Source organism: Camellia sinensis, chromosome 8, assembly GCF_055761805.1.
Source record: "Camellia sinensis isolate YWXY chromosome 8, ASM5576180v1, whole genome shotgun sequence".
Taxonomy (NCBI): domain Eukaryota; kingdom Viridiplantae; phylum Streptophyta; class Magnoliopsida; order Ericales; family Theaceae; genus Camellia; species Camellia sinensis.
Window position 1 is genome coordinate 174,223,626 of NC_138968.1, and position 13,890 is coordinate 174,237,515.

The window sequence follows — 13,890 nt, forward strand, 5'->3', positions numbered from 1 at the left end:
ATCCTGTCAACCTTCTTTGGCCGAGATAATTATCTCGGTCTAAGAGTTCGAAAAATTTCGTTGGTCAAACCTGTCAACCTACTTTGGCCGAGGTAACTGTCATCCCGGCCAAAGAGTGCTAAAGTTTTGTTGGTCAAACCTGCCAACCTACTTTGGCCGAGGTAACTGTCATCCCAGCCAATGAATGCAAAATTTTGTTGGTCAAACTTGCCAACCTGCTTTGGATGAGGTAACTGTCATCTCGGCCAAATAATGCAAAAGTTATGTTTGGTCAAACTTGCCAACTTTCTTGAGCCTAGATCCTTATCTCGGCTGACGAATGAAAAAGTGTTGGTCAAACCTGCTAACCTTCTTGAGCCTAGATCCTTATCTCAACTGAAGATTGAAAAAATATTGGTCAAACCTGCCAACCTTCCTGAGCCTAGATCCTTATCTCGACTGAAGAAAGAAAGTGTTGGTCAAACCTGCCAACCTTCTTATGCCTAGATCCTTATCTCGGCTGAAGAAAAGAAAAATGTTGGTCAAACCTGCCAACCTTCTTGAGCCTAGATCCTCATCTCGGCTGAAGAATGAAAAAAATGTTGGTCAAACCTACCAACCCTCCTAAGCCTAGATCTTTATCTCGGCTAAAGGAAGAAAGTGTTGGTCAAACCTACCAACCTTCCTGAACCTAGATCCCTATCTCGACAAAAGAAAAAAAGTGTTGGTCAAACCTGCCAACTTTTTTAAGCCTAGATCTTTATCTCGACTGATGAAAAGAAAAATGTTGGTCAAACCTGCCAACCTTCTTGAGCCTAGATCCTTATCTCGGCTGAAGAATGAAAAAGTATTGGTCAAACCTGCCAACCTTCTTGAGCCTAGATCTTTATCTCAGCTGAAGGAAGAAAAGTGTTGGTCAAACCTGCCAACCTTCCTAAACCTAGATCCTTATCTCGACTAATGGAAGAAAAAATGTTGGTCAAACCGGCCAACCTTCTTAAGATTAGATCCTTATCTCGGCTGAAGAATGAAAGTGTTCAAACTTGCCAACCTTCTTGAGCCTAGATCCTTATTTGGTTGAAGAATGAGAAAGTGTTAGCCAAACCTGCCAACCTTCCTGAGCTTAGATTCTTATCTCGACTAAAAGAAAAAAAGTGTTGGTCAAACCTACAAACCTTCCTGAGCCTAGATCATTATTTCGGCTAAAGGAAGAAAAAGTGTTGGTCAAACCTACTAACCTCCTTGAGCCTAGATCCTTATCTCGGCTGAAGAATGAAAGTGTTGGTCAAACCTGCCAACCTTCTTGAGCCTAGATCCTTATTTTAGCTGAATAATGTAAAAGTGTTGGTCAAACCTGCTAAACTTCTTGAGCCTAGATCCTTATATTAGCTGAAGAATAAAGGTGTTGGTCAAATTTGTCAATCTTCTTTGCCCCCAGTCGTGCAAAGCTTTGTTAGAAAAAGTTAGTCAAACCTGCCAACCCACTTTGCCCCCAGTTGGGCAAAGACTTTTGTGCGATTGGTCCTGTTTGTTGATCGTGTTACCTCTCGCCGAAGGCTTTTTGTCCGGCATTGATGTTGTGCCAAACTCTGCCTTAGTGAGCGCCCCATCTTCCTCTACACAAATGTGTTGATGCACTCTCTCCATCATGGCTTCTATAATAAGGGGCGACGCCATTATCATTGAATTCCTCAACTTATGACCCACTACAGACCTCGCTTGTACTGTGCAATAGCTATGTTTACGGGGCAATCTCCAATCTGATTAAAAGTCTCCCAATACCAGTTGTTGTAAGACTTTAGTGTTTCTTTCTCGCCCATGTCAATGGAGAGCAGCCGGTCTATCTCCACCGGTGTCTTGGTGTTTGTTTTAAACCTGGTAACAAACGCCTCTGCAAGTTGCGCCCATGAAGCTATGCTGCCTTCTGGCAACCTTTCAAACCATGTCAAGCCCAGGTCGCCCAAGCTTGACGGAAACAAGATGCATATTAGAGTTTCGTTTCGTCGATGTATGGCCATAACTTGGCGAAAGTGGCTCGAGTGCATGTAGGGTCTGACTTCCCCTCATAGATTGTGAACTTAGGCTGGTTGAAACCCCAGGGCAGTGGTGCCTTCTCTATTGTCAGAACAAACGGCGAACTTTGCAACCTTGCCAATGCCCTATCAGCTAGTTTGTAAGCAAGGTGCAGTACTAGCATTCCAACCTCAATGCTTCCGTGCGGTCTAGATGCCAGCCGTTGTACTGTCGAGATCCTTTGAGGGTCATGGGCTTGGGTGTCTTTCCTCCTTCACGCCCTTTTTTCCAGAACAGTTCGCAGATCCACCGATCTAGACAACTCGGTGTACCGAGATGTGGTTTGCTGCGTTTGTGAGGGTTAATAATTGTTTTCCTCTCTATGAGACCTTTCAGTCCTTGTTCTCTTAGACCTAGAGCAACGAGTCATGGAACTTCTTTATCGAGTGTCGCCTGCTCCGAGGCTTTTTCTTTCATAATGCAAAGGCGTGGCTAACCTGTCGCGATCTCCTGAGTGGTGAGAACGCATTCTATCTTCACAGATTTCCACCCCTGCCACGCTTTTGCCCTTCATCTGGAGTTTCATGATCTCCATGTCAGCCGCCATTCTTCTTATCAATTTGTCTTACTCCTTCACGCGATCCTTTAGAACCTGAGAATCCACAATCCGTCTCTATCCATCTGGGTTTTAAGAGCGACGAGAACTTGAGCCCTGTTTTTCTTGCACACCTCTCTTTGGGTTCCGTCACTGGGGATCCAATTCTGCCAGGGGCAGGACAAAAGGCAAAGCCTTGCACCTCATGTCCCCTTCTGGAGTTTGTCCATCGATAACAGACTAAGATAAGTCTTCGTTGTGTGCCATTGAAATCAGTTGAAGGAAAACTTAATCAAAAGGTTTGTTCTCTGTGATTGTTTCCCACAGACGGTGCCAATTATACAAGCACAAAATAATTTTCTCGTATAATCCTGTTGATTAAGTTTGCACTCTTCCAAACGTCATCGTCTTATCACCTGCAAACACAAACATGAGCTAGCCAGCAGGTGTGTGCCGAAAACCCCTCTGATGCCTAAGTCAGCAAATAGACAATAGACAATAGACAAAAGCTCTGTGTATTTGAGAGTAAGAATTGTGATATATGTACATAGGTCCTGTCATGAGCTTTTATAGATTCTATTTGGCACAATCCTAGTAGGAATTCAACTTTTCTTATAAGAGTCCTCCTAGGAATCACACTCCCAAGGATAATGCCTATCTTGATAATACCCTACTCATTACCAACCAAGTGAGATGGTTTGCACAATCCTAGTAGGACTCTACTCTCATTAGCAGAGTCCTCTTAGGAGTCTCAAGCCCAAGGATAATGCTTATCCTTAAAACACCCTCATCACTGCAAGCCAAGTGAGATGGTTGAACCCTTTACCTCAATTGACACTGCGTTCAACCAAGTTACTTCGGCTCTGTGCTCAACATGGGCGAGTCATGATGACCCTGCTACATGTTGGCATCTTGTTAAGCTACACCCAGCTTGGCCCATCACCCTACTATCATCTTAGTCAGACCAAGGTTTGTCCCCAGATAGGTCCTAATTCCAGTAACACATCCAACCGTCCTGGTACCTATCTCGGCCCAAAGCCGAAATACAAAATATCTCCTTGGCCCATTGCGCGACCCAACTTCCAAAAAAGACTCGTCCTAGCTCGGCCCAATTAATTTACAAATTACCCTCTCATTCACCATCATCTATTCCTTTTCATTATTGATTATTGATGATGGTGAGAATTTATATATATATATATATATATATATAAAATGGTGTTGTTTAATAAAATCTTTTTATTTTAAAATAAAATATTATAAAAATTACTTTTATTAATAATAATATCACTATCCCATCATTTTATAAAAAAAGACAAATACCATCGTTTAATTGCGGAACTACAACTAATCTGGTGCTGTGGTTTAATTTTTTAATTTTTTAGTGTAGAAAAACATTGACGAGGCATTAAAAATTGAGTCCTGCTGGAGACCCCCAGCAGGAAAGCACCCTCAGCAAAAAGAAAAAATTATTTTTTTTTTTTGACCAATCAAGCATGACCCCAGCACCCTCACTGAGCATCTCATGCATTTCCGTTAAAAATTTTATGAGTTTTATATCAAAGACGAATGAAGGGAAAATGTGAGAGTAGTTTTATAAATATCCAAAAGATATTTAATATATATATATATATATATATAATATTTACATGTCAGAAAAGTTGCAGTTTGCAGCTCTTCCCATTGAAACCATTCGGGGAGGTAAAAAAAAAAAACACTAGTGAAATTAAAACCATACTTCTCATGAATCAAAATATGTCACGTAAGTCAACTTGTAAATTTTTTAAATTAGGTGGCAGTAATTTAGTCATTTTATTGTGATGTAATATCATAAATAAATATTAATCAAAAAAATTAAAAATAATTTTTTACTAACTTCTTAAATCACTTTTTAAAAAAAGTAAAAAATTTGATAAAAAATTAAAAGTTAACTTTTTCCCATTTTCTCAAAATAACTAATCGATTTTTTTGTTGACTCTTTTTGAATGTAAAAATATTTAAAAATTGATAAACAAATGGTAACAAAGACTGCAGAGAATTTAGACAACTAATAAAAAAAAATTGAAACCTATAAAATATAACTTTTAAATTTGTTAATGATGCAAATTATTTCATATAGCAATTAAGTTTGGCTAACCTAAAAAAGTACACTTATTTCATCTTTTTATCTTTTTTGGGTCACATCAATCAACATCTCCTCTCTACTTTTTCTACACATAATACAAAAAAAGTTAAAAAATACACTTATTTAATCTTCCCAAACTTGATCTAATTATTGATTAGTTTAAAATCAATTTTAGATGTGAATTTAAATGATATGTGGCTTTTTATGTTCAAAAAAAAATATTTGACTTTTTCACACCGCAAATACACGTGTGATCAAGAAAAGTCCAAAGCAAAATTTCCTTTTACGAGACAAAAATTAGTGGTTTAGAATGTTTTAAATAAGTATATTTTTTTGATTATTTAAAAAAAATGTAGAAAAATAAAAAAAATAATTAAAAAAGTAGAGAGAAGATGTTGATTGATGTGATCTAAATAAAGTATATGTAGGTAAAAAAAATATACTTTTTTAATTTATCCGAAACACCTACAAAAACACATCGGTGTTTTTTATTTGTGTTTTGAGATAAATTTTCAAAAAAAAAATTGGAGAGAGTTTAAAAATTTTTTTTTTTTGATTTATTTAGTTATATATTTTGAAAATAATTTTGAAATTTGAAAATTTGAGAAGATTAGTTTAGTAAATATGTGTAAAAAAAAAAAGTCATTGAGAATGAAAAAAGAGAGAGGAAAGAAAAAAGAGAAAAAACGATTGATTGATTGATTTATAATAATGAGAAGTAATTTTAAATTTTTTTTTAAAAAAAATTAATCAAACATATTTTTTAAAAATTTTCTTCAAAAAATATATTTCAAACCACAGACCAAACACATCCATCAATTCTATCATTGACCAAACCCAAACGCGTTGCAAATTTTTTCTTCACGAGGCTGATAAAAATGACAAAGACAGACGCCAACGCGTTGCAGTTGTAGAGATGTCCCAACCAACCTCATAAAAGCATGAGAGAGAATGGGATATTTATAGCCCAACTGGTTGGGGCTTTCAAGTCTCACCACTAGTCTCCTTTCGGTTTTATTTTAGGATAGAAATTTTTTTTTTTTTGGATAGAAATATTCATTATATTGTGTTTCTTCCTCACACAAAAAATATAGTATATAAATAAATAAAAATTGAGTTGGTGGTTATTATTATTTAGGCATTTTCATAAATTTTTCTTCACTTATTTTTGTTTCATTAATTTAAATTATTTTTTATATTCTAATAAGTCTTATAGATGACATACTTTCAAAAATATCCCTAATAGTAATATTCACATTAACATTGTGAATTTTCAGTGTTTACACCGTTAATGTGCACATTCACACTTGTAAAATATGAATTTTTTACATCACTAAATTACTAAGCGTTTAAAAATTATTTATAAAGATAAAATTATTTATAAAACATCTTAAATATAATAATTAAGATTTGATGAATCAAATATCCAAATAATAAGACTTATTAAAATATTAAAGTATGTTATGGACTAATTGAGATACAAATACTTGAAAAATAATTTCTTAATAAATTACCCTATTTTTTTGTACAAGATGACGAATAATATATTAGTAATTAGATTTCAACGCGTGCTAATATTTTTCCATTGACAAAACATGAAATTTCACTCACCTTGACACGAGTGTCCATATAGGACCGTTTGGGCAACTGGCGTAGACCATTGGTTCAATTATTTTATAAGATCAAAAAAAATTAAATATATCTAGGATTGACTTTCTTAAGTCGCATGAAAAAATAGGGTAATCTACATAGACATCCTCTAATATTTCTATTTAATATAAATCCCCTCACATATTTAACAAATTACACTTATCTCTTATCAGATTAAAATAACATATTTGCTACTTAACCTTCATACATATAAAATAATAAAATAATATAGATATTTTTGTTCATGTCATTTCAAAAAAAATAATTATTATTTTCTTTAGTTGAGCTCACACAAAAAATAGAGTTTTATTATTTTTTTGTATGTTTTTATTTTTACTGATTTTTTTAACATTTTAAGCAAATTTTTTTTTTAGATACGCTTAATCTAGATATATTTAATAAGTATAATATTTTGTGATTTTTTTTTAAATTCACCAAATACAAAAATAAAAAAATTTGATACATTATCTTATTTTGTTGTATTCAATGGATTTTTTTTAAAAAAAATTTATACAAATTTTATTATTTTAAATATGTCTAGAATAACCTGATCTAATCTAGCTATAATGGTGGAAATAAAAATGAAAAATTATATTCATATATAAAAATTTGTACAAAAAATATCATAAAATGCTGTGATAGTGATATTATTATAAATATGAATCATGTTTACGGGTATTTTGTTTTAAAACGAAAGGTCACCATTAAACTATATCATTGTGTTTGAAAATTTTATATAAAATTTATATTTATATATTATCACTCAATAAGAATATGTTCAAGTAGAATTCAATGATAGAAAGTTCTACAATGTAATCATAATGATCAGAAGAAGAAATGATAGGAAAAATAATAAAATGGTCATTTAAAAATTTTTAAGACATCGTCAACAATTCATGGATAATTTGTAATGATATTATAAACCCCTAAGAGGAAAATATAATTTTTTAAATATCAGAAAAAATTTGTATTAAAAAAAACCTTAACGAGTGTCAGTGACCCCCCAACTTTTCTTTTCTTTTTTTCTTTTTTTTTTTATAATTCCCAAACAACAAGCAATTTATATAGTCAAAGTCAAAAAGGTTGTCAAATTAAAATTAAAATTAAAAAATGGTTAGAGTTTACAAAATTTTCTCTTTAATCAAATTTATTATCAAAAAATAACAAAATAAAAAATTATGTCAAATTTGTTTCAAAGTTTGACAAAATTATTTTTATCACATCACCCTTTTTTTTGGCTAAAAACTCAATTGTCATTTTCTACCAAAGTTTGCTATGCATAAATCAATTAAATAATTAATGTGAAATTTAATTGTGTTAAAATGATAAGTTACTACTTGAATGGTATAATCTAAATAGGGTCCAGCTTGTCTCAAGTTGAGATCAAGACTGGACTCGTCCAGTTCGGCCCGTGGGCCTATTTTTTGGGTCCATTTTGATAATTTGAACCGTCAATGTGTAGAACTCATCGAGTAATGCATGCTTATAAAAAATCACGTTGATCAGATATTAATAGTTATGTGATCAAATCAGTTTTATATAAAAAAAAAAAATGGACGGTGAAACAATTAACGGTTGATAAAAAACTGTTTTGTTCACATAACTATCGATATTCAATCAACGTGATTTTTTACAAACATATAGTACTCGGCGAGTTCTACATATTGAACAGTTCAGATTATCAAAACAGGACCCGTGGTGGGCCTCCACGGGCCCAACAGCACGATCCAGACCGATCTTGGACTAGAGCAAAGCCACTTCCATCTAAATATGGCTTTTAAAATAGCTCATTAAAAGTTCAAACTATATATATTCAACATATTTAGTAAATTTTGAAGGTTTTTATTATATCAATTATATGCTTGTACCAACAAATTAATCAATTAATTTGTTAAAGATAAGTGAATGAAGAAGGATTTAAAAAAAAAAAAGCAATTAGTATCTTATCATATAAATCAAATTACGAAGCTGGAAAAAAATAATTTAAAAAGTGATAAAAAAAATGTATAGTAAAAGTTTAATTTAATGTGAAGTGAATCACTTTCAAATATAAATTTAATATATGCTCTCTATTCTTTTCTTTTTTTTTGGCTTTTTTCGACTTATTTTTTGAAAATACATAACATTGTTGGGAAAAAAAAAATTAAGTATATTTTGGGACCGTTATTCACAAAGTTCTAATAATAAGATATAATCACGACATTTGGCGCAATGGCTGTGTAACACACTTTTTAATGTGAAATCTGGAGTTTAATTTCTATGAGGAGGAGTTTGATACTTTTGTGGTAATTTATTTCTCTCCCATTACCAAAGGCTTGGGTTAAAAATAAATAAATTTGATGTACTAATTTTATTTATTTTTACAGAGTGTGAGTCATGTCTATTTTCTTAACCCAATAAAATCGTTGGTGAGGGCTTTTAATTAGGGGTGGGCAACGATTTATCCGAACCGCTCAAACCGCCCAACCCGCCCAAACCGCATATAAATGGGCGGTTTCGCAAACATAATGCGGGCGGTTGCGGTTTGAAATATGACAAATTTGCGAGTTGCGGGCGGGTCGCGGTTTAAACCCGCAACCCGCAAAAACCGCCTGCACTTTAATTATTATTATTATTATTATTATTATTATTATTATTATTATTATTATTCTTTATATACCAACTTTGTAACATTTACAGGAGTACTATTATATTCTCTATGATACTAGGATCCTTATTTTTAAGTATTTCTCAACTTTCTTAATGTCGTAAAATTATAAAGTCCTAAACTTGGTTTCTTATTTGATTTTCATTGGTGATTCATTCACTTTTTCCTAATAAAATTTTCCTTCTAATGGTCGATGGAACTTATAGTTTGATTATTGATTACTGAACTGACAATTCTAATTGAGTACAACCTTTAATGCATTGATATACATTTTTTTCATAGCAAAAATGCTAGTGTAGGGTCTCTTTGTTTTGGGTACTTTCATTTAATGCATTGATATTCAATTTTTATTTGTAAACTCATCAAAAAATTGTTATCACAAATATATAAAATGAATCTGATGCCTAAATTCGCTGGAAAAAAAAAACTTGAAAATTAACTTTTAAAGAAAAAAGTGTAAACCGCAAACCGCCCGCACATTTGCAAACCCTATCCGCACAAACCGCAAACCGCACTGCGGGCGGTTGCGGGTTGACTTTTTCCTAAACCGCATAGATGCGGGTGGGTCAAAACCGAACCGTAAACCGCACAAAACCGATCCGCAAACACCCCTACTTTTAATATTCACCAATTTAACGAGTGGGCCTTAGGTTACCCCCCACCAAATAAAAGCGGATGGATTCCATGAAATAATTGATATATTATATAAAGCTAATATAAAAGGGTAAATTACACTAACAGTCTCTATAATTTGGAACTCATATTATTTTGGTCATTGACTTTTTAATTGTGACATATTTGATCTTGAATTTTAAATCTTGTTCCAAATAAGGACAATTGAAGATATCATTATTTAATTTTAAGGGTAAAATCATCAATTTAATAAAATATAAACTAATTGGATAAAAATAATTTTAAAAAAATTAAAAATATTTTTAACATTTATTTTTATCCACTAATGATAAAATTATGTAAAATTGATAAAAATTAATAAAAATTACATGATTAATTTTTAAAAATTAGTTTTACATGATCATCATTCAAATACATAATAAAAATTAATTTGGTAAAAAAAAATGTCTAAAAGATTTATCAATTTTACATAATTTTATTTTTAGTGGGTAGAAATAATTTTTGAAAATTCAAAAATATTTGTTTGACATTTGTTTTTGTCAAATTAGTTTACATTTTATCAAATTGATGATTTTACTCTTGAAAAATCTAATGATATTTTCAATTGTCCTTATTTGGAACAAGATTCAAAATTTATGGTCAAATGTGCCACAATTAAAAAGTTAAGGATCAAAATAACACAAGTCTCAAACTATAGGAATTATTAGTATAATTCACCCAATATAAAATGATATGATAAATTTGGATTTCATCATTTTAACAAAAAAGATATCAAAGTAGTTTGTGTTTTTTCAAATATCATTATCACATTATTCTCGATAGGACCAAACATTAGTATTGTTTATTTGTTGATGATGTTTTCAAAGGATAATTATTAATGGTATAAATAATTTGTGGATCATGTAAACTGCAAACTTAAAAAAGAGAAAAAAAATCTCATGCATGAAATTACATACAATGTTTAGTTTAATTCTTTCAAAGACCCCTCGCTACCTAACACAGGACCCAAACAAAGGTAATAAAGTCAATTATTTTATTAATTTTATTATTTTTTTATTTCAACAAAGTTGATGAAACCTCCTTTGTCTAAAGGGGAAAAAAAATCTCATGCATGAAATTACAAACAATGTTTAGTTTAATTCTTTCGAAGACCCCTCTGTAGCTAACATTCGAACCAAACAAAGTCAATAAAGCCAATTGTTTTATTTCAACAAAGTTGATGAAACCTCCTTTGTGAGCAGACAAGAGCCACCGAAACAAGAAATTGGTAAGTCAACATCTTACTATTATTAAGACGTCGTTTGAAAAGTGGATTGATTTTTAATTTTTTTAATTATTTTAACTTAGGTTAAAAAGTTTAGTTTGGGAAATTTTTTTTAACTTTTTGACTTTTTTCATAAGGGAAGAGTGTAATGATTATGGATTGGATATGATATTTTGTTTATTGTAACTAAAATAACTTATTTTATTTGTTTGTGATTATTTTAACCAAAAAAGAATAATAATCTATGTAAATAATACTATATGTAAATAATGTCTTGAAAAAGAGTAATAATATATAGGAAAAATTACAAAAAAAAAATAAAAATTTCTAAGGTCCGAGTCTTTTAACAAAATAAATCTTAAAATTTTATTTTTATCAATTTAAACTTAATTTTTAATTTGTTTTTAATCTAAACTATTTGTTTATTTTTATTAAGTAAAACTATCGAAGATATAATATTTTAATTATTAAACTTAATAAAAATGGATATTTTAGACAGATTTCGTACATTTACATAGAGTATAATGACTACAATATCAGTTTTTGGTCAATTTTATTTGACAAAAATAGATAAATGATTTAAATTGAAAATAAATCATTGAGATTTAAATTGATAAAATTAAAAATTAAAAATATATTTTGTTTTAAGACTCAAACCCTAGGATTTTTTTTATATAATTTCTCCTAATCTATAAATAGAATATTTATAAATAATTTTATATTGAATTTTTTTTAATTTTAAAGGGTTATTTGGAATGATCTAAATAAGTGCACTTTTTGTCTTTTTTTTAAAAGATATGCAGAAAAGTAGAGAGTTGATGTAATGAAAAAAAGATAAAAAAGATAAAAAGATAAATTATTTAGAGGATGCCAGACCACCCCTTAAAATAAAACACACATAAAATGATTTATATTTATAAAAATAACACTATCTCTCGAATCACTTTTATTAAATGATTAAAAAATGGCAAATGATCATAAGTTGTGATTTCTCATTTATGTGCATACATGGACAACTTGAACTTTGCTTTTTGATCAAGATAAACAACAACAAAAAATAAACACAAACAAAGGAACAAAAAGGCAATCCTAAGACTGAATAGAAATTGGTTTTAATTTTCATATGAAAAATTAATCTTGAAACCATATTTTATATTCTCGTGTTTAAACCCACTACAAGTACAAGCAAAGAAAACTTAAAAATATTACACTCTAGGCTTTAAGGAGATGTTTGAGGTTTGAATTTATAGATTTTTCTTTTTTGCCAACAATTTATGGATAATTATTAAACATTTGTTTGTGTTAATCTATAAATTATCAGAGAGAGAGAGAGAGAGCTTACATGCTGACAACATGGCAGGTGGTCTTATCAGAGGTGCAGTTATCACAGGTAACAGCATTCTGAAACCCGTTAGGCTCACTCTGGTTGGCCCAACCCGATTCTCCACTGCATGGATCTACACTGAAATTCCAATTCTTTTTTCCCAACTTGCTTGCTATTTCCTTCAGAGCTTCCACTGCAAAAATAAAACCCACATTAATTTATATCCGTCACCGAAATATTACCCTTAGTACTTACAGTGCATATGCACAGAATCTCACCGAACTTACGTCAGGACCAAAACTAAGGCTTTGCGTGCTCTAAACACTAAACAGTATATTTAGCGCTCGTTTGGCTAACATTTTAGGATTAAAAAAATATAAAAAAACAAAATAAGTTATATAAGTCAATAAAACAAAATACTACTTTTACTTATAATCATTACATTTTTTCTCTTATAAAAATCAAAAAAATTCTAAAACAAAAACCAAATGAGATTAAAAAAGTCAGACTAAAAAAGTTGACTATATTAGTCAATGTCAAACCACCCCGTAATCTTAACAAATGATTCTAAAGACTCTAACCCAAATTTTGAGTAAGGAATCCGAAAGTCTTAAACCAACCTTGTTGGTGTTCCTAATCTTACGTCCCGTTTGTTTTCAGATGTACAATGGATGAGATTTATAATGAGGGGATTAATAATGAGGGGTTTGTTAATAAGGGGATTAATAGTGAGGGGATTGTTAGTGAGGGGATTAAGTAAAATTGTGTTTGTTTTGATGATAGTTGTTAGTGTAGGAAATTGTTAAATTATTTTTATATAAAATAATAAAACAAATAAAAAATATAAAAAATTAAACATTAATATTTATAAAAAAATTTCCAATATATAACAAATAAAAAAAATAAAAAAATTTCTAATCCCCTCACTATTTTTCTAATACTATCTCCCCAACCTTCATCTCAATCCCCTCCCCAACCTCCATCTATATCATTTCCACCATCCTAATCCCCTCCCCAACCTTACAAACAAACACAATATTAAATAACACAACTACCATCCTAATCCCCTCCCATCTACTTAACTCAAAACAAACGGGCCATTATATTCATATGTGTGTGTATATATATACCTTCAGAAGAGGGAAGTGGAGTGGCTCCGGAGGCGAAAGTAGCCAAGAAAACGATTACAGCAACTGAAGGAGGAAGCCGAGTGAAGATCATTTTTGCAAGTTCTCCGAGTTGAGAGAGAGAGAGAGAGAGACAGAATTTTGGGTCTTATATTAATTATCTGCAAAAGGTATTCATATCATATCCGTGTGTTTGGTGGCTTTGTAGAGAGATATTGTCCACATCTTTCATTGACTAGGAAAAATGCATATCTCACAACTTTTCCGGATTGTTTAGAATATTATAAATAAGTGTATTTTTTTTATTTTTTAAATTATAAAATAGACGAAAAAAATATGATAGTTTGAGACAATTTTTTAACTTTTTAATGAAAAATGTGTATTAAAATATTATATAAAATTACAAAATTACGAAATTACCCTCACTGACACAAGCAGCAATATTGCGCTGCACAGACACTAAGGACTTTTCAAAAAAAAATTATTTATTGGAATGTGTGGCTATGCCACGTTTTCTTTTTGACTTGAGAAGT

The 13,890-nt window shown here is 31.0% G+C and overlaps 1 protein-coding gene across 11 annotated transcripts in view; it reads right to left on the minus strand.

The window, feature by feature from the left end:
* The window catches only part of LOC114290434 (putative leucine-rich repeat receptor-like serine/threonine-protein kinase At3g14840), a 58,093-nt gene extending 44,563 nt beyond the window's left edge, over positions 1 to 13,530 (minus strand). For 5 of the 11 annotated variants that reach the window (XM_028234365.2, XM_028234360.2, XM_082884154.1 and 2 more), the window contains exons 1-2: positions 13,361 to 13,530; positions 12,249 to 12,423 (exon numbers count right to left, since the gene is read on the minus strand). In XM_028234365.2, coding sequence (XP_028090166.2) covers positions 12,249 to 12,423; positions 13,361 to 13,451 — 266 coding nt within the window. In that variant the 5' untranslated portion in view covers positions 13,452 to 13,530. Of the gene's footprint in view, positions 1 to 12,248; positions 12,424 to 13,360 lie in introns of those variants that run through there. The other 6 variants (XM_028234414.2, XM_028234377.2, XM_082884158.1 and 3 more) reach the window with 4 other exon arrangements.
* Positions 13,531 to 13,890: the final 360 nt, after the last annotated feature.